At 45.6% G+C, this 20,842-nt stretch overlaps 3 protein-coding genes across 3 annotated transcripts; 1 reads left to right on the forward strand and 2 right to left on the reverse strand.

The window, feature by feature from the left end:
* Window positions 1–4,112: 4,112 nt before the first annotated feature.
* On the reverse strand, window positions 4,113–6,441 carry TEX12 (testis expressed 12). The gene is made up of 5 exons (XM_027655645.1): window positions 6,136–6,441; window positions 5,981–6,043; window positions 5,309–5,420; window positions 5,151–5,202; window positions 4,113–4,981 (listed from the first exon to the last, which is right to left on the reverse strand). The coding sequence occupies exons 1-5, from the start codon at window positions 6,253–6,255 to the stop codon at window positions 4,837–4,839; spliced, it is 492 nt and encodes a 163-aa protein (XP_027511446.1). The 5' UTR covers window positions 6,256–6,441; the 3' UTR covers window positions 4,113–4,836.
* A 3,010-nt stretch (window positions 6,442–9,451) lies between these two features.
* Window positions 9,452–14,212, forward strand: IL18 (interleukin 18). Its single transcript, XM_027655593.1, has 6 exons — window positions 9,452–9,980; window positions 11,465–11,538; window positions 12,147–12,155; window positions 12,674–12,811; window positions 13,383–13,528; window positions 13,657–14,212. The coding sequence occupies exons 1-6, from the start codon at window positions 9,742–9,744 to the stop codon at window positions 13,888–13,890; spliced, it is 840 nt and encodes a 279-aa protein (XP_027511394.1). The 5' UTR covers window positions 9,452–9,741; the 3' UTR covers window positions 13,891–14,212.
* Window positions 14,213–15,443: 1,231 nt separating this feature from the next.
* SDHD (succinate dehydrogenase complex subunit D) lies at window positions 15,444–20,433 on the reverse strand. The gene is made up of 4 exons (XM_027655594.1): window positions 20,379–20,433; window positions 20,159–20,257; window positions 17,453–17,597; window positions 15,444–16,167 (listed from the first exon to the last, which is right to left on the reverse strand). The coding sequence occupies exons 1-4, from the start codon at window positions 20,416–20,418 to the stop codon at window positions 16,002–16,004; spliced, it is 450 nt and encodes a 149-aa protein (XP_027511395.1). The 5' UTR covers window positions 20,419–20,433; the 3' UTR covers window positions 15,444–16,001.
* Window positions 20,434–20,842: the final 409 nt, after the last annotated feature.

Below are 20,842 nucleotides of genomic sequence, written 5' to 3' on the forward strand. Positions count from 1 at the left end.
CGGGCCGGGACCTGCCCCCAGTCCTGGATGCCGGGCCGGGACCTGCCCCCGGTCCTGGATGCCGGGCCGGGACCTGCCCCCGGTCCTGGATGCCGGGTCGGGACCTGCCCCCAGTCCTGGATGCCGGGTCGGGACCTGCCGCCAGTCCTGGATGCCGCCCCGGCCCCCGATGGCGGCCGCACCTGGGCCAGGTGAGCTCGGAACTGGCGGGTGGGAAAACGCTCTAAGCGCTACGGGCCTTTTGTACCTGGGGAGCGGGAAAGAAAGGGGAGATGTGGGAACGGATCCGGGCAGCCGGGGTTTAAGGCGGTTCTCTCGAGGTCTCCCGTCGCCTTCTTGCTCGCACATTAAAAAAAAAACCGTCTTGTTTCGCTGCGAGACCTGAGTAAGCATTTTGCAGCTCAGTGAATCTCGAGGCTTTAGGAATGTTGGCTGCCACGCCAGATTAGCCCGTCGAATCCGACAGGGAAGGACCAGGCTGTGCCCTGCTGTTCCGAGCTAAGCCGGACCTAGGACAGAGCCTTCCTCCGGGATGCGGGGAGGAAGCTGCCAGCGCTCTGCAAACGCGCCGAGACGAAACCTTTGTTTCGTGGTATTAAGCAGCTCTTTAAAGCTGCCCTGTGCCCCCGAGAGGGAGCGGGGCAGCACGCACAGCTCTCCAAGGACCCCACTGCACAGACAGATTAATACTCATCCTAAATCTTCTGCCGCAAATTAAGCTCATTTCTTCCCGTCCTTTCTGCAAGATCCAGGGAACACCTGGCAGCACCAGGTGCTTTTTGTACCCCATCTCTGACCGTGCCCTCCCCTGGGCTGTGCCTTCCTAAACAGACCCAACTGCTTCAGCCTTTCCTCACCCATCACTTTTCCTTCACTTTTCCTTACTTTTGGTTCCCACTTTCTTTTAAGTAAGACCAAACTACCACAGAGAGAAGGACAACAACTATGTTTCGTTGTCTTACTTGCTGTGCTGGTACCAAACACATTTCAGCTGGTATTTCACCACCCAACACCACCAAACAAACTCTAGCTGTTGTTCTGGTTTGTAAGAAACATGTATGACACCCCTGGTCCGTTTTAAATTTGATTTAGATTTCAGCTCGACCCTTTGTCTTATTGAGATCACAATGAATTTTCAATGACTTCTCCCAGTTTGCTGCTGTTTGAAAAATTAACTGTATTCTCTAATGACCTTCTTCTAAACCATTCAGGATAATGTGGAATAAGCAAGGCTGGAGGCAGATCTCTATAGGATAAGATGACCTATCAGAAAAAAAAAAAAAAAAGAGTATTCATTGACTTTTTAAGTAGCCCCTACTTCCTGATTGCTCTTATTTTCTATAATATCATACAGGATGATGCCAATTGCTTTACACCGAGCTATGCCCACCTGTTATTTTTCCACAGCGAGTCAGCTTTCTGATCAAGGATTTTTTAATTTTTTTTTTAAATTTATTGTTCCCCAAGTCATAGTTAAGAAGCTTCCTTCAGACCCTCTCCAGGCTGGGAGTTGCACTGACTGGTTTTTCTGGCTGTTCCCCCCTCCCCGATGATGCCAAACCCCCTCTTCCCTCCCCCTCTTCCCCTCTGCTCTCTTCCAGTGCCACCCATCAGGGGTTCCGAGCCAATTCAGAGAGGAAGCACCGAGATCCTGTGATTAGCAAAGCTGCATTCTGATTAGTTCTACACAGAATGGCACGAGCCTTAAACACATCTATGACCTGCTCTTTTTCTATTCTGATCCCCCCCATTCCTACCTCTGTGCTAAAAGGCAGTTTAATTTTCAGGAAACAGTCACAACCAGCCTTTTCTCAGGGAAGAATTCTCAGGGAAGAATTCTCTGACTATCTGAACTCTCTCTGCGTTACCTGTTATTTCCCACTTTCAGCTTTTAAATAGAAGAGCAACGAGAAGAACCAAGCTTTTTAATCACTTACATTTTCCAGCCTGTGGAGGTATTCACGGCAAGCTCAGAACTGCAAAAAGACTCAGTGCCAAAATCCCCCTGACTTCAGGAGGGTCGGAACTTTGTCTAGGCTGTTTCCAGGTTTAAAAAAAAAAAAAAAATCCATTTATATTGGGTTACTGATCTGTAATCTTAGACGTTCGTGTTAATTTACAGGCACTGGAGCTTAAACAAGGAGGGGAGAAGCTTAAAGAAAACGTAGTTACCAGCTGAGCTTTGCTGATCAGATTTTGCAGCTTTAAAGCCAATTAATTTTCTGTCCAAACCTCCTTCAGTAAAACGGGAAAGCGGATAGTGGTGGGATGGGTGCCAGTGGGGCTTCACGTGGAGCTCCCTCCTCGGGGACAGGATGGAGGAGCTTTCAGTGGCACAGCAGAAAAGAGAGAGACAACTTGCTTGGTTTCTCCCAATAAACACCAAAATGTGTGAGGGGAGGCAGAAGCATCGTTAGTGGGGTGGGTGAATTGCAGACAAGTAGGAAAAGAGCAAAAAGCTATTTTCTAATGGCTTAGAAGCAAAACAGTGTGTAATGAGTACTCCCAAATATTCAGATATTGAGTGGAACACTGAAGGGCAGCCAACAGAAAAACACTCTCTATTTTTGGCCAGCACAATAATTAAGGAAAGCTCCCTTTAATCAGGAAGGGATTAATGTATGATTGATTAATTGCCATTGCTGACATGTTAATTAACTTCAGAAGAGGAGAGGCTGGTTTATTTTCAATGGATGTTTTAAGTTTTCTACACTTGCCATTTCAAGCCAAAACGTTCTAAAACTCCCTGTTTAATTCATTTAACTCAGTTTACTTATACATATATCCTCACATATATTCATGCAGCAAAATCAGAGGTTTTGTTGCTGTTGGCAGTTTAAAAACTTTTTAATAAGCACAACCACACTGTTCATATGCTCACCTAGGTTACTGTGGCCACACTTCCTGAATTTACTTTCAATACCTCTTCAAATTCCCCTTATTACTTCTTATATTCCATGCTATTAAATTATAACATTAAATGACAAACCAATTGTTTAAGAAATCACTGTAGAAAAACAAGAGTCATCATCCAGAGAGTTATGTCTTGGATTTAACTGCACTTCCATGCCAGACTAAGCAGTTCTTAATTGTCCTAAAAAGTGGAGCTTTACTGATTTTTATTGGATTTTATGAAGTTTTTTTTTAAATAGAGCAAACTGCTGCAACAGTAACACTTGATCCCCTGAGGGAGCAAACTCATAGAACTATTGAATCACGTAATCTAAGTTCTGTTTCTTAGTAATACCTGGACATATTGGCCACAGAAACTAAATCCAGATAATCTAAAAAGGCTGCATCATTTTCCCAAGCACAAGCAGAGAAAAACACAAATAACAGGCAGATATTTGTCAGTAATGAAACTCGTGTAATTTTTCTTTAAAGGCTTGGATAAGTAACTGTGGGTAAATTAAATTCAGACACTTGAGAGATGTCAGTTTAAAACTCTGGGGTTTGTCATCACTGTAGATGAGCGTAGATTTTAGAAACCCTTAGGACAATAAATTATAAAGTTTCACTTCCTAAATCATCTTCTCCTTTTCCTCCCACATTTTTCTGTTTAAGCAGCGCTACCAAGAGTGACTACGAGGTGGGATTACTAGGAAAAAGACCAAAAAAAAAATAAAAAATAGGAGACTGGTAAATCTGATGCAGACCATTGGCAAGACTTTTGAAGGTCTTTACATGCTAAAGATGCAGATAGGCACCTTACAGGATTTTTCAAAATTCCTAAGCGTGTAAGACGCTTACACCACGATTAGGCACTTTGAAAATCCTGCTAAGGACATATCTTGTATCTTTAGGTATCTAAATCTCACCCTCCATGTCCAGTTCCTCTCATGATTTGTTCTAAAGCGTGTCACTTTTGACACGTGGCACGTTTGCTTGTGAATTTTAGTTAATAAAAGGGGGGGGGAAGGAGGATGGAATAAGTCTGAAATGATTTTAAGAGAAAATTAATACACAGTCCTGGTGGGGTAACGATGTAAATATATCTTATTCTAGCACCAGGACTTTCTGGCACTTTTCTTTATTAATTTGTTACATGATCCTTTATACATTCTGTGTTTCCTCTTTTTTAACAGAGTTTAGTGACAAGAGAGAAAAAGGGCTCGAAAAAACCTCCATGAGCATCCTTAAATAAAGTGAATATACAGCAAACAGTACTCATGCATCCAAAATAAAAGAGCATTTTAGACCACGTTATTATTGTCCAGTTATTTATTGACATCACAGCAAAGTTTTGATTGTGTGCTTTAATGTTTATATCAAAATGGCCATGAAAAGCTGTACAAGTGTTAAATGCATTTTCAAATTAAGACTTTATACATTTCTTAAAGTATTTTTCTTAACAGAACTCTCCTATTTCTAAGCTGATCTCTTCAACCTATTTGTATTCTGAGACAAAATTGAAAGAACATTGCAAGTACATTCTACAAAGACTTTAGCACCAAAACATTTTCCAAAGTAGAAAGAAAAAAAACCCAAAAACTAAAACAAACCCGGGAAATGATTAGAATTAAATAATCTGAGGTCCTTTTCCACTTACAAAATTCTATGTTTCATGGGAAAATTTCTGTACTATGTTCAATGGGTTAACAAGTAAAGTCCTTATGTTTTAGTGTTTGAAAACCTTGGAGTCACAGGATTTAAAACAGATATTAAGAACTGGTTTTACTAACTATGTATAAGTCACTGCTTAAGTTGTTGAATGTTTCCTGGAGCGCCATAAATATTTACCTAAGAACCAGACATAATAACACTCATCACAGTTTGTTTGAATACACAAAATAGGCTGAGTTTGGCTCTGCACTTCAGCAGTTGGATGAACTCCATTTATCCCTGCAGGGTGTTTGCCATGACAGTGAATCTCTGTTTCAGACTCTCCCTTTTCTGCTTTAAGTCATCGTCTATGTCCCTCGCTTCCTTTAAGATTCCTTCCAGTTCTTGGACACAAGAAGCCTCCATCGCTGCTGTCTCACTTAAGTGAAAAAATCTGTTGTTAAAATCAGCACTAATGCCATTAACCTTCTCACTACTTAAAGCTGCTTTTATGCTTTTCTTAAAAACATCTTGTCCATTAATACTCCGTTTCATCTTGTCTAGAGAATTTAGAAAGAAGCTCTACAAATAGTACACAGTTAACTTGCCTTATAATGTTAGCATATTTTGATAACAAGGTCATAATTTCTTTGCTCATATCTGCGAAAAGAAAAAAAAGGCAATTTTATTTAAATATCTGAGTGGACCTCAACATAAATTAGGTAATTACATACTTAAATATACTTCAGTATATTTAATACGTCACCGTTTAAAACCTTTTCCAGTGGTTCAGTGTCATAAAGGGACTGTGAGTCCTCAGAAAGAGCCAAATCTGTTTTGTCAAGGAAGGACAGCTGAGGATTTTCTGACGCTTCATTCTAATAACAGAGCACATTAAAAAAAATACAGCTTCTAGGACTTAAAACGAGCTCTAGCATGGAGTTTAACTGAGGGAAAGAAGAGGTTTAAAAAGATCCTGAGAGAACTGTATTTAGAGAAAATGCAAGCGGTGTTGGCTTCGGGGCATCGCGAACGGGCAGCATCTCGGGCAGTGGGTGGGAAGTACCAGCTTGAGATCTCTGTAAATATATACATATTTTTTATACATACACTGATATATATACTGTATATATATATGTGTGTGTATGTATATCTATGTATTTATATATATATATATTTATCAGTAATATCAGCCAGCGTATTTCAGCAGCTCACCCTCAAAACGTTCCACGTAACTGCGTCTCGGCGCACGCCCAATTTTTGTTGGTCTTCAAACACTAAGGGAAGCTGTGGTTTCCTCATACAAGAAAGTCATACCTGGTTCCCCGAACCTCCATGAAGTTACGTGGAGCTCTGTGCCCTCCCTCCGGGCCGGGAATCCAGAGCAGGACATGGAATGAGGGTCCACGTCCTCCCTCCCTCCCTCAGCACCGCTCACCTCCATCCTTTGACGTTTACTCCCACTCTCCTCAGATTTTTGCGCGTTGCTCGCCATCGCTGCCTGACAAAGAGCAGGGGGTGTTTGCTAAGCCGTCACCTCGTGCGGCTGGGGGGGATATTTGTGCAAAATCGTGTAAAACCTGCAGCGCTCACCTCTGCGAAGGAGCTCTCCTCCCCGCCGAGGGGCAGCGCCTCAGGGCGCCCTGAGGGGCTGGAGGCGGCGGGGGCAGGTCCGGGGGTGTCCCGGCACAGCCTGGGGTGCCTGGAATCCATAGCCAAGGGGATTTATCCCTTTCTCGGTCCCCTCAGGGACAACGGGGACCCTCAGACCGGCGCCTTCCCCTCAGGCTCTGGGCGGGCCCTGGGAGGGGAATAGCGGTGAGGGGCTGTCCGTGAGGGCACGGGGGTCGAGGGACAGGGGACGGGGACAAGGACAGGGGACAAGGGATGGGGACAGAGGACAAGGGATGGAGACAGGGGATGGGGACAAGGACAGAGGATGGGGACAAGGGATGGAGACAGGGGATGGGGACAAGGACAGGGGACAAGGGATGGGGACAGGGGATGCCCCGCTCCCCTCAGGGCTGGCAGCACCCCCAGAGCTCCTGCCCAGGCTCCGGAGCGGCTCCTGCCTCAGCCGTCCCCATCCCTGCCGAGTTAAAGATTATTCTAGCTGAAGTCACTCAAACGTCGAGCTGTCCCCCCAGATAACGTGTTTTGTCTCCCCTAACCCGGTCCCAAGTCCCTGCAGCACCTAAAACGCCGGACGGATCACTGGCCGCTGGATCCCCCTCAAAACTCAAGCCATAGATCCATAAAACTTGAGATATCAGTCACTAAAATGAGCAACACCGCCAAAAATGCACAACTGCTGAGACCAGCTCTTTTCTTCTTCAAAGGGTTTCTCTGCAGTGAAAGAAATTATTTCAGGATTTGAACTCATGTTGGAGTGAAGTAAATTTTGCCTCTGGGTTGTTTTGCTGTCTTCCTGTGGTTTGGTTTTGGTTTTTTTTAATATCTCTAATTTCTTTTTATAAGAAGAGAAAAGATCTTAATCTCACACATGTTATCTGATTAGGCTCTGAAATTAAGATCTCACTACAAGAAATTAAACTGCTGAAAGAATGGGAACTAAATACTTCCCCAAAGTAGAAACAATATTCAGTATGCTGACACAGCCCAATTCACTCATTCTCAAACATTGTATAGATATTTATGTTATTAGCGATACTATCTAAACATTATGAAATAGATATGATAGATTTGGTTTGGAATTTGGCCTTAAGGTGTTTATTTAACTGGGTTATCATTAGTAGGTTAAGATATTTTTATTAACAGACCATGTGAACTAGAAGAAATAAAACATCTGAATTTTCTTTACCGCTTTCAGTACGTTATTGGATGTGATAGTCTATGGAGAAACCTCAGTCTAAATATAAAATAAATTAAAAAATTATCTAAGGTGTGAGAGTTAACTCTTACTGGAGTTCCACATCCTTCAAGATTGGAGAAAATTATGTAAGTGATTACTCTAAAAACAGTTCCAGTTCCCTTATTATTGGAGATATTAAATGCCAGGAGAAATGAAAGCTTAAATCTTATCACAGAAGCCATTGTTTGAATTAGAGTCTGGCCCTTAATAAATGCAAATATTTACAGAGGAAGAGAAGGGAACACCTTTTATTCAGTGTGCTAAATGACCTTATTGATTTTTAGGCTCTCAAAGGCTGACAAGGAAGACTAAATCCTCCTTCCTGATAGTTTTGTGTGTAATATCAATAGACCAAAAATATTAGTGCCAGCAGTTAGTACAAAGTAAATAATATTGGCTGACTGGCATTGGTTTTGCCAAGTATAATATTATTTAATGTTTCATTAGTTATCTGAATGTGTATTTAAACTGAATGAGAAAAAAATGGCTAAATGATAAATTATTGATCCAGCATCTTTTTTTTTTTTTTTTATTCTTTTCCAGTGAAATGAAAAGTATCTGGGAACAAGAATCACCCAAATGGGGAACAGCCCTGAATAAAACTCTGGTGCCTAAATTTTAAAAAAATATTAAAAGTCAATTGGAATGAATTAAAGAAATGTGAATATTATTTTGAAGCAGAAAAAATTATTCAGAGGAAGAAACTTAAAAGGGCTGAACTGTTTATTTTAGTTGAAAGAGACCAAGAGGCATTTTGATCCTACTTGCAGAAAGGAACTATTTGTTACGAAATGTCTATCGGGAAAAAGTACAGAAATGGGTGACCAGAAACAGAAGTCAGTTAAATTTAGAAAGATATATATTTTATTTTTTTTTTCCTGTTAGAACCAACCATTCAAACAACACACCAAGGGGTATGGTGGAATTACAGCTGCTGTACATAGAAATCAGCTAACTGAGGTGTTTAAACTGGATCTCTCTGGGATACAGATTTAGGTAAACACAACTGTAACAAAATGGGATGATACAACTTTGATGCCCTGCTGGAATTCAGTGAGTGTCTGTAAATAGGGATATATATTTATTATTTGAAACAGTAGTTACCGAAAATGTATTTTTCTTTGTTTGTCTCTGGTAAACAGAATTCCTCTGCTTTTTAAAATCCTTTGGAATTAATGTCATCGGTTTCTTGGAACAAGTTTAAAGAAAGCATGTCAGTTCTGCAGCTGGTTTTTATTCCAGCATGTCAGTGACGTGCTGGAGGGTAACCCCCTTCAAACCCACAGTTATTAGTAAAACAGCATTTTAATCTTTATGGTTATCACTTCAGATGAGATTAGGAGCGTGCCTTTGACCTCAAAATTACCTACCTATTTTTACCAGATGGATATTAAAGCATTCCTACCTTTTTTTCCCCCCTCTCCAAGGGCAGTAACAGGCACGTGGGAAGGTGAAGAAGTGTCTTGGGGTCTTAGCTACATAAGTAGCTCCAAGGGAGGAATTTAGGTGCCTGTTCTGGGATAATCTCTCGTTTCCCTCCATCACTTGCTGCCTTTGGGGGGTTTGTGTGGGTTTTTTTCACCCCTACAAGTTCAGCCTCTCCCATTTACCCATCGAGCTGCACAGCTGAACGTCCTCCTGCCTGGCTAATAATCATCACTACAAACAGAAAAAATCGAGGCACGGGGATTTCCACCAGCGCCACCGAGTTCTACAAACTTAAAAACCCCAAAAAGCATTGGTTAATTGCTCACTCCCAAAGCTGCGTTTGCTGGTTTTTTAGGGCCTTAATTATCCCATCAGCACAGGGTGCTTTGGCACTGCAGTTACAGCAGCGTTTGTTGCTGCAGAGAACCCAGGGGCAGCACGAACCGGGGGATAAGGAGGGGTTATCCCTAAACAGGCGCCCGGGCTCCTGCCCTGGAGCCGGTTCTGTTGGGAGGGATGCGGTGCCGATGTTATCCACAGCCAGCACACCCAGCGTTCCCAATCCCAAACCATTTTCCCGCCAGGGCGTTTGCGGGCAGGGTGCGGGGAAGGGGAAGCCGGGGATGGGGAAGCGGGGATGGGGACGGGCGGTACCTGTTTTCCAAACCTCACGGAGCGGCTGGTGCGGGGCCAGGCAGGGCTGACTGACACCACGGGAGCGCATCCAGCCTTCCCCACCGCCCGCATTTGCATATGTGCCGTGGCTCCGGCCCGGGGAAATGCCGCGCCACAAACGCAGACGTCGGCAGATATCCTGGGAACGCGGCCAGATCTCCTCTGCCGCGGAGCCGCTTTAAGATCTTCCCCTCCCGGCCCCGCGGCTCGGGCATCCCCCGCGGATGCTCTCGGGAGAGCCCCGACCCCAATCCCGGCTGCAGGAACGGGTCCCGGCGCTCCCCGCCCCTCTGTCCGGCTCCCATCATTCGCCTGCAGCTCGGCGAGGAGACCGCAAGGATCACCGCGGGCTCTGCTCCCATCATTCGCCTGCAGCTCGCCGAGGAGCCAGCAGGAACCCCCGCGGGCTCTGCTGCCACCCCCTTCGAGCTTCTCCCGCCCCGCAATCCCGCTTTTCCACAGGGTGAGTCATTCCACGCCACCTCGAACAGTCAGCTAAAAACTTTCAGCTTCTGCCGCGCCTTTTCAAGCCTTCTCTTTTTACTGCGTCACGGTTGGACTTGGTGATGCTGGAGGGTCTTTTCCAGCCTTAATGATTCTGTGATTCTATGATTCAGTGATCAAGGGAAGAAGCGCAGTCACTTTACGTGTTTTACCCATTAAACCAAGGGCCTCAAATCAGTAAGTCCTGCCTACCCCTTCCCCTCCACTCCAGAATAACAGAGCAGTCCTTGGCTTGTTGGTTAATTCGCTGTGGATGAGGCTTGCAGGGTTTGGTGTTGGGGTGTCTCGTTTCTAAGGCTCTGTTTGCAAACAGAAGATGCAGCGAACCTGGGTGTTTCTTCTGCACAAACTATAGACCATTAGGGTTTTTTATAAGAAGGAGGATAAGAAAAAAAAATCACTCTCAAATACATACTTAAAAGTGCTTTACTGAAGGGACAAGGAAATTCCCCAGTCCCTGTGGCTGATGGGCGTGTGCAAGTTGGTATTGCTCAGCTTCTTTGTATAGAAAATCTTTCTGGAGTGATGAAAAAGCTTTGGAAGGACGCCGGATATTCTGATTGCACAATGAAATGCCAGTGCAAGAGCCGGATCTTCCTACTGTTCTCCTGGTTTTAAAATGCATTTATTCAGTGCAAGGGATATGAATAAAGCTAAACCCGATGCTGAGGAATGCATCTGGTGCAGGGAGGTTTGCAAGCAGCAGGTTGGGGTGCAGGTTGGAGTGGAGGTTGAGCTCTGGGTGGGAGCCCAGGACAAGAGGCTGTGAATTGCCACACCTTTGGTTGACAAAGGGCTTGAAGAAGGAGAGAACAGCCAGGGATGGTCCCAGCAGTGAATGTCTCTGGCCTCGGGAATGTGACTGCCAGGGAATCTCCTGAATGGTCAGACTGAGTCACTTCGTTAACACCAATTATTCTTCCAGAATCCCTGGTTGTATGTTGGCATTAGAGGCAGAGTGCAGCCCTGGATCAGTTCAAATTACCCCTGAAGTGTTTAAGAAGGGCTGGAACCTCTAAGGTGCAGAAGTTGACTGGTCTTCAATGATTAGTTCAGAGTTTGCTGGATTTTGTTTGGGGTTTTTTTGGTAATAAAATGATTGTTGTTATTCCTAAGGGAAATATATCCTTTCTTCTTCCCTCTTCTCTGTGTCACTCTTGAAAGAGAACAGCTGTGAAATCAAGATCAGAATTCAAGCTGAGATAAAACACCATAAGCAAATCAGTGTTACTGCAAAATAAATTCCATCCAAACTTCCCGAAGAACCTCCACAATTCCAACTCCAGGAGCCAAAGACACAGGCCTTTGTAGGGGCACTCAGAGGGGGAACTAAGTTTTGGGTATTTTGGCAGTTTGGTCTTTCATAGGGGAAGTCTGTGTGGATTTAGGTTTATAAAGAAGCATTGTGCTTATCTCTGAACCCTCTCCCTGCACCTCTGGCAGGGTGAAGATGAGTGCTGACGAGATCCTGGTGTGTGCAGTAAAACTTGGAAAAAACTTCTGCCTCTATTTTCTTGGTAATTATTATCTGGGAAGCATTGAATAACCTTTCCTGTTTGAATACTGATTTAATGCAAGTAATTTGTTGGTCTGATTTCAACTAATTTTGCCAGAAGCTTCAGTTTTAAGTGTTGTAAAGGACACTCAGAAAGTTGGAATACTGTGGGGTGGGCTTGGATAAGGGAATAAATTCCAATCTTATAAAGTTAGTTAGAAAAGTTTCTTCTTTATAAGCAATTAGATTCTTGTCCTTTTGCTCACTCAGAATGAAGGTTCTGATTAAAACAAAAATTTCTCATGCAATTATTCCTCAGTTACAGGTTTAAACAGACCTGTTCACCCTTAAATAACCCTAAACCATTTTGCATACCTCTGCTTTGGTGGTAACTGCAGTTCCCAAATGACTGATGTTTTCATCATCACCATGAATTTGTCTGGCTCACAAATAAACACTCTCTGTAGTAACACCAGCTCAGCCTGGGGAGTGCAACTGGGAACACGTAGGTGGCTGCCTGGCTCTCAGCCTTGCCTGGGTGGAAAGTGGTTTCTTTTGTGGGGGCAGAGATTAATCTTGTTTTTCCTGTCCTTTTTTTTTTCCTTTTCTCGTTGCTCGCTGGGGACCAAGACGACGATGGTAAGCTGAGAGCTCATCATTTATAACTTCACCACCAGTTTTACATGAACTAACTTGCTGGTGTTTTTACTAACCCACAGATGCTCTGTGTGTGCCTTAGAGGACAAGTTTCAAACTTGGCTACTGCAAGAAAAAGAGAGCTACAGCTGCTCTGCTCCTTCTTGGAGCTCGTGTTGCTTGAATTCCTCCTCGGGTACAGGGCAGTGCCCTCCCTGACAGCACCTTTTCATGCCATTCTGATTGCTGGGCAAGAGACAGAACTGTTGCATCTCAATTCTCACCAACAGGCACAGCAGCTTCTCTTGCTCAGATATAGATGTTGCTGTATTCTGGGAAATCCTGGGTTGCCACAAGCCAGAGGTGGAAAGAATGACACAGCCTTCTTTTGTTTGGGGTTGTGATTCTAAGAGCTCATCACTCTTGATGTCCTTAACAACAAGAACAAGCTCGCAGGGGGCTGTCAGGGCTGAGGGGACTACAGCTGAAATGTTAAGAAATCTTCCTTGTTATCTCCACAGAGCTGGAATGTGATGCCCTCTGCAAGGAAAAGGCCCTGCACAGAGTCCTTCGGAACGTGAACAGCCAGCTGCTGGTGGTTCGCCCAGATCTCAACCTGGCAGCCTTTGAGGATGTGACAGACCAGGAGATGCAATCTGGTACCTGTGCCCACTGCACTGCTCCTTTCCTCTGCAGGGGGGTTTGTTCTTGCCATCACTGACTCTAAAAGATGAGGCTGAGAGTAAGGACTTCAACTTCGTTTGTAAGAATGAAGATGAGCCAAGAGAGCTGAAATTTTGTGTCTTGTGCACTGGGGAAGGATGAGGTTCCTGGATTAGGCAGAGTCTGCAGTGTGTCACAAGCAGAAAAAAGACTGTTAAGAGTTTTGGTTAGCTCTGATCACAGAATTACTGTTTTTTATGTTGTGTTACAGAAAGTAATTTTAAAATTTAAACAATGTATTAGCACTAAAAGTTCTTACTTTCTTGTAACAGTAGTAGTTAACAATATACTTACAGTTTTGGCTTTGATTTTTTTGGGGTGTTTCAGCAATTTATTCAGAACTGTATTTGTTGCACATATTTATTTATGAGTCCCAAGTCCTGGCTCTTGTGTCAGGAAGATTATCCAGGGAAGGCAGCCAGCAGTTGCCAGTGGAATGTAAGACATAACGAGGTTCCTGCAGCTCTCTCCTGAGCACAATATTAATAATAAACCATTTTTACTCAGGCCAAGGGATGCACTTCACCATCCACTGCTACAAAACCACCACCCCTGCAGCAGGGATGCCTGTTGCCTTCAGTGTGCAGATAGAAGACAAAAGTTACTACATGTGCTGTGAGAAGGAACGCGGGGAAATGATCGTTCGGTTCAAGGTGAGCCTGTGCCTCCCACGCCTGCTCTGCCTGGCAGGGGCAAACTGAACAACCCAGACCTGGCAGAGCTGCAACAGGACTGCTCAGCTCTTGGGCTGGCAATAACACCTTCCCTTTTTCTTCCTCAGGAAGGAGAAGTTCCCAAAGACATTCCTGGTGAAAGCAACATCATCTTTTTCAAAAAGACCTTTACATCGAGTTGCTCCAGAGCATTTAAGTTCGAATACTCACTGGAAGAAGGAATGTTCTTGGCCTTTAAGGAAGAAGGCTACTTAAGAAAATTAATCCTAAAGAGATTGTCAGGCAAAGATGGAGTGGATGAAACCATGAAGATAAGTTTATCTGAGTTCAGTCAAAATTAAAGTCACAACCTGTGATGACAGACTTCAACAGTGTTAAAATATATTTTGGCTTTTTATAAAAGAAACTTCAGTCTTTCTTTATCCAAAACAAGCCAGTTTTCTGTTTTAACTACCATAAGTCAGTACTTATAAAAGAAATAAACATTTAAAATAATAAATGCAAGTTTTTGACAAAAAAAGAAGCAGGAGAGTGTTTTCTACTCAGGTAGAAGAAAATTACACAATGAGGAAACAACAATGTGAATGTCTGTGTGTACATGTAGAATTTGATCCCTAAAATCTTTAATGCCTGTTGAGCTAATTGAATGAGGTACCTCAGAGATGCAGGGGACCTGCTTGGGGGAGGGAAGGAAAAACACTGAAAATAACAGATTTCATAGCAGCACCTGGTCAAAAAACACTTGGAGGGTGCTTTTGTTTTGCATCAGAATTATTTCCTGAGTGTCTTCATCCATCTCAGCTACACAGGGACATTCTTCTCCAGGTACCACAATAATTAAGAGCAAAAGTTAACAGTATTTCCAGGGGTTTGATCGAGTTTCCAGAGGCCTGAGGAACACAGGGGATTCAGGGAGGAAGGTTTGTTCGTTCCCTTCTCACTCTGCTCCCAGAGCTGCCACCCCTGACATGGGAGATCTGGACTAAAACATTCCCAGAGCTCTTAGAGAAATAATTTCTCATACAATTACCTTAAACCACCCCCACCCCATGCAGACACACCCTGGGTTTGGGCTCAGACTGGGAAATATCAAACACTTTCTACGATATGAACTCCGACTGTTCCCTGGGACTTTCCCGTGACTCAGATCTGTACCTTCCTCAGTTGTGACAAAATAATGATTGGTATCTTGGTGTTTAAACCAGACCACAGCAGGCAAAGCACCCAGCTCATTCTCACCACAAAACTGAAAAAACTTGGCCAGCTACCTGCTTTTGCCTATGATTGCACAGATAAGCAACTAACTAAATAAATAAAATTAACAGTCCAGATTAAAAAAAACCCAAAAAGTCTTGTAGAATTCAAACAGAACTTGGGCATTATTGTGTAATCAGCCTGATGGCAGCACAGAATTCTCTTCCTCTTACTGTTAACAGTACCACAAATGTAGCAGAATGTGGAAATAGCTGCTCACTGCCTGCTACAGTGAAGGTCCGAAAAGATAAAGCTCAGAATCTCAGTTCCCCCCTGAAATGCTCTAAGCCCTGAAGACACAGAGAAGAATGTTGCATCACCCTCACAGCGAGCTATGACAGGAAGGCTGTGTTTGTTGCCTTTTCAGTCACCCAGGACAATACAGACCAGTGCATTTAGAAAACAAACCCCCAGAAGTGCTACAGATAAACATTCACATTCCGGGGAAACCCTGAAGGTCAGATGCTCCTAAAATCAACAGGCAAAAGCATTTTTCTTCTAGGCCAATTGTTCTGTTTTCTAAGGGACATTCATTACTCTTGTATTAAGTCTAAGTCACTTCTAAGAATTAAAGGTTTTGTTTTATAACAGCCAAATGAAGCAAAGCAGAGGAACAGTATGAATTAGTAACAAACGGTTCAGAAGCACAGACAAGATTTCTGTAAATTCTTTATTGCATGGATTAAGAAAAAAGTATTCCCTTTTCTACACCAACTCTCAGGGTCCAAAGAGTTACAGGGTCTGCCTTGCATACAGGCCAGTTGTTGTGATGTCAGAAGAAGCAGTTCAATTTTCCACAAGTTTTACAAAGCAGGAAACCAAACAACAGTTAAAAAAACACCCACTAGAGCTCTCATTACAAGGACAGTTGCAAGTCTGTCACCGGTGTAATTAATTCATCCCAATTTACAGCGCAGCTTAAACCACCTCACTGGTGTAATTAATTCATCCCAATTTACAGCACAGCTTAAAGCACCTGGCTCTGATGGACATTATCCAGCTTAAATCTACTGTTTCTTCTCCAACATCTTCGCTGCTGTTGGGTGTTTAATTCTAGAGGGCTCTGAGCTCCCTGCAGGACGTTCCCACTACGGACCCTTGGCTTTGCGCTCGTTTCGCGTTAAATGGTGGTAAAAATACGATGAAGCAGAGGCAGCAGAGAACAACAATCGTGTGTGTCAGGGGCTCTGGTGGCACCTCAGAGGCTCCAGAGCATGGCCACAGCCTTGCAGATCCCCACGTCGTGGTAGTTAAAGTAGCAGAGGCCGGCGAAGGTGGCGGCCGACAGCACGTACAGCCCCGTGTTGGCCACTTTAATGGCTGTGTCTCCGTGGACATAATCAGTGATTACCTGGCCAAGACCCCTACAGGACAAGAGAAAAAAGCTGGGATCAGGCAAGACCATCTGCTGAAATCCACCAAATCCACCCAGTTTATGCCAGCATTCCAAGATGCCTCAGACATTTATTTTTTTTTTGCCCGCTCACATCAACGAAAAGACGAGTTTATTTAAAAACCAAAATTGCACATGTTCTGTTAGAAAACATACACACTGGCTCCAGGTTTTGTTAATGGTACTGAGGAAACAAGGTGCTGAGCACAGCTCCTCAGACAACAGAATCCTTAGAATCTGCTTCCAAGAGAGAGCAGCTTATCTGACTCCCAAGGACTGAAGAAGAGGAAAACAAAGGAAATATCCTTCAGGCTTGAAGAGCAAGGTGTGGATCTGGGACCAGCCCTTGCCACAAAGGCACAGAAGGCTCCTGGATGTGTATTGGGATTAGAAGAGTGGCAACCAATAAAATTACCATACTTTGGGGGTTTTTTTCTATATCTGTTAGACTGAAAATGACCTCTTGTCTGGATTTAAACCATCCAGCAAGAGAAGACACAGGATGCTGTTGAGCTCTGGGGAGAAGCTCTCAGTCAGAGTGAGGAAAGTGCAAGAATCCCTGGCACAAATTTTGAGGGGAAAAACTGAGATTTAAGAAAACCTGGCACCACGAAGTACCACAAAAATCTGCTTTATCCTTGTGGCAGGGAACTCCAAACCAGTCTCACCTCAGGAAGGTGAAGGCTGCCAGTCTGGCCAACCGAGTAGCTGGATCCACTCCTTGTCCCAACTGATTGAGGACCACAGCAGAACAAAAGGAGCAAGCATCCATTCCCCAGGAATCAAGGAAATAACAACCCAGGTCTCCACTGTGAGCTCTTTACAGAACCTCATCCCCACTGAGATTACAAAGCCAGCCCACAGCACAGAGCTTTAAAGGAAGAACTTGGTTTATATAGGTGTGCCCTCTTTCTGTTCCCTCCGTTTGTACAACACTGACTCTTCTACAAGATAAAACCACCCAAGATCCTACACATCCAGTGGCAAGGAAGTGCTCCTGAGGTCACAGACTGCCTAGAACACTGGAGGATTTTTATGGATTCCTCAGTAGTAATATATATCCTGTCTTCTGAGAGAACTGTGTGACAACCACTCCTGTTAAAGATCACAACAACTCGGAGACCAAGGACGTTGCTTCTTTCCAGGTGTTTTGCCCTACATCAGGAAATAAGCCAGCAGAGTTGCTGCCATGGACAGATTTCAGCCAGAAGGCTTAGAGCCACCCTGACTTTAATCCTGAGGGACTCTGTGCTTACCAGTGGCCGTGGAGGGTGAGGGCAGCAGCCAGGGAATAGTCCACGGCGGGTCCTGGGCACAGGTAGGCTGCAGGGAGGAGCCCCAGCAGGAACACACTGACAGCTCTCTCCCCTGTCCAGTGCAAGGATGCAGCCTTGGAACCGCCTGCAAGGAGAAAGAGTTCTCAGGGCAAAGCCCCTCTTCCAAGTGCTGGGACCTGTGAGGCAGAGACCTCACCCTGAGCAGCACCACACGTGTCTGCTGTGAGCTGGTTACTGAGCCTTCCTCCAGGCAAAATGAGATGCCTTGGAGTTCCTGCTGTAGAACACAGATCTGTTTTCAATGTCACTGGAGAGTCTGAAAAGGCAAAGCATCTTTGTCTGATGATTTTCCTGCCTGTTACACACCACTTACTACTCCCACCTTCTGAGAAATGGCTTTGGGACCCAGACAGACACACCTACGAGTTCCAGTGAGTGGCACATCGTGGTGACTCTGTGCAGTTCTGCCCAGGAAGCAACATTGCTATTTTTAGCTGTAAAGAACAAGATTAAACTCAGGGACCACCACCTATGACCTGAAGGATTTCAGTCCTCCACTGATACTCAGCTGGGCACAATCTGAACCACGTTAACAGGTGACTCTAGAAACAGAAATATCAGTGAGGGAGCTCTGTAACCAACTTTTTGGAATCATGCAAATACAGCTAAGGAGGAAAAAAGCCAAAAAAAAACACCTAGAAGGTTGTGGAGCAACCCAAAACCTTAACAGCATAAGCAATACTTGGATGTCAGCATCAGCCCGGGCTAAAAACATCAAGAAATGACTCTACAAAATTACCTTTATAATAAAATACCCCAAAGTGCTTACCTAACACACAGATAACATCTGTCCATCTAAACCAAAATACAAATGTTTTTCTTTATTTTTGCCAGGAGAAAAGAAACTTAGAAAGTGACAAGATAAGGAAAGCAAAGGACCTGAAGCACAACATGAGAGGGATTTGTGGACTAATAAGTCTGTGGGATTATAAATAATAATAAAAGATAAAGCTGTCCCTGTAGAACTCCATGGCTCAGAGCCCTTCACACACAGGCAGGAAGTCTGTGGTTAATATGAAACCCAGAACAGTAAAGGAATGAAATGGCTTAGCCATGTTTAAGCCAATTTCTCTTTTTAATCTTTTCAGTTAATGTTTTCCACTTGAAGGTGCACTGAAATGGCTACAAACACCCCTGACCTGCAGTCACAACACTGCAAGTGAATCATAATAAGTTTAACCTTCTGATTCCTAAAAACATTTCAACCTTTTTTTCCCCACACCTTTGTTCATGAGCAGAGATTTACTATTTAGCAACAAGTCAGTATCTCCTATTTAAGGACTCCCAGCACTCCCACACTGGACACTGACATCCCAAATACCAACTTCAAATCCCAGCAGTGTGACATCACACAGACCTTGTTTTAAATCAGAGCCAGACTAAGTGCAAATCAAAATGCTGTTAAGTGCAAATAGTGCTGCTGAAGTTGATGGTAACACATTACAGACAACCAGAGCCACCACAATAGCCCAATTATTTGTGACAAATAACATCTCTGCACGGTTACTTTGCTGTCTAACAACACCCAGCACTTCACAACTTCCCCCCTAACTCAGTGGGCCCACAGGATTATTTTCTCCTGTGGGTCCTTGCTGGTAACAGCTGTAACCCTGCATCACCCAGGAAGAGACCAAGAAAAACCACTGTACCATGTGTAAATCCCTTCTGCCCTTATTACTCACAGCTGCCACTTAAAATCCTTTACCTGGCCAAAAAATTTACGGAATCACAGACTGGTTTGGGCTGGAAGGGACCTTAAGCTCATCCCACTCTTGTGCCCTTGGCACCACTGTGTCACAACCACCTCCATCACCTCTGTCCTTTATCCCTGCACCTCTCCTGGTCCCTTGGCAGACCCACACCAAGACCTGGTTCCTTATAACCCTTTTTAATAGAATCACAGAATGCTGAGGTTGGAATGGACCTTAAAGGTCATTTAGTCCTGAACACCCTTGCCCTGGGCAGGGACACCTTCCACTGGACCAGGATGCTCAGAGCTCCACCCAGCCTGGCCTTGAGCACTTCCAGGGACAGGGCAGGTACCACCTGAACAAGGGGGCTCCCCTGACCCCGGGAAAACCCCCCACACTCACACCCACAAACACACTGTGGTGGGTTACCCTTGGCTGCACAAGTGCCAGTGGAGCCACTCCCAGCCGGACAGGGGAGAGAGAATAAGGTGGAAAACAACCCAGAGGTCGAGACAAGGCCCTTCACTACAGCAAAACCAAAAGCCTGCGGGCGCACAAGCAAAGAGGAAAAAGAAAAATAGCAGGTTTGTTCTCTACTTCCCATCAGCGAGCGATGTCCGGCCGCTTCCCGGGAAGGGCTTTGGCTGCTTCCCAGAAAGGGCTTCAGCAGGTGCGGCTCCGGGAGGCAAACACTGTAAATAACGACTGTCCCCCCCCTTCCTCCTTCCCGCGGCTTTTACACCTGACGGTTTGGAACATCCCCGTGGCCAGAGCGGCCCAGCGGGTCCCGCGGGGTCCCGCCCGCAGCGCCGGGGCTGTGCCGGGGGGAGATCACCACCTCCCCAGCCCAGCGCTGCCAGGGGGCTCTGGGGAACGAAACCGCATCTCCGCCCGCCCCGACCCCCCCCCCAGACACGCAGAGCCAGGCACGTACCGTGTCCCTGCGGGGCCGGGCCGTGGCTGTGGCTGTCCCGGGCCGGGGCGCTGCGATGGGCGGCGGCGAGCACGGCGGGGCGGCGGAGCAGGGCCAGAGCTGCGGGGACAACGGGGGCGGGCGAGGCGGTCACCGGGGGGGTCCCGCACCCTCCAGGGGTGTCCCGCACACCCCCGAGGGGCTCCGGGAGCGCCGCTCGCCCGCCCCGCAGGTCACTCACCCGTGGTGGCCCCGCGGGGCCGCAGCAGCGCCAGCGCCATGTCCGCTCCAAGGGCACCGGACACGGAAACGGCGGCGCCGCTTCCGCTTCCGCCGGGGCCGGGGGGAAACGGGGAATGCCGGGAATGCCGGGAATACCGGGGAAAGGGGGAGTGCGGAGGGAACAGGAGGTATAACGGGGACACGGAGGGAACCGACCCAGCCCGAGGCCACCTGTCCCGTCATCACCCCAAGCGCTGGTGCCGACCCGCCCGGTCACACCGGGGAGCGCCTTTATTGCAAATATAACAGCACGAGGGAATGGGTTCGCGCTGCCGCAGGTGGGATTTGTGGAGGGGATTCCTCCTCTGGGAGGTTTGCGCTGGCACAGGGTTGTGCTCAGCGAGGCGGTGGCTGCGCCATCCCTGGGAAGGGTTCGAAGCCAAGTGGGAGCGACCTGGTCTGTGGAAGGTGTCCCTGGTCAAT

This window comes from Corapipo altera, unplaced genomic scaffold (assembly GCF_003945725.1).
Source record: "Corapipo altera isolate COAL_440 unplaced genomic scaffold, ASM394572v1 71, whole genome shotgun sequence".
Taxonomy (NCBI): Eukaryota; Metazoa; Chordata; class Aves; order Passeriformes; family Pipridae; genus Corapipo; species Corapipo altera.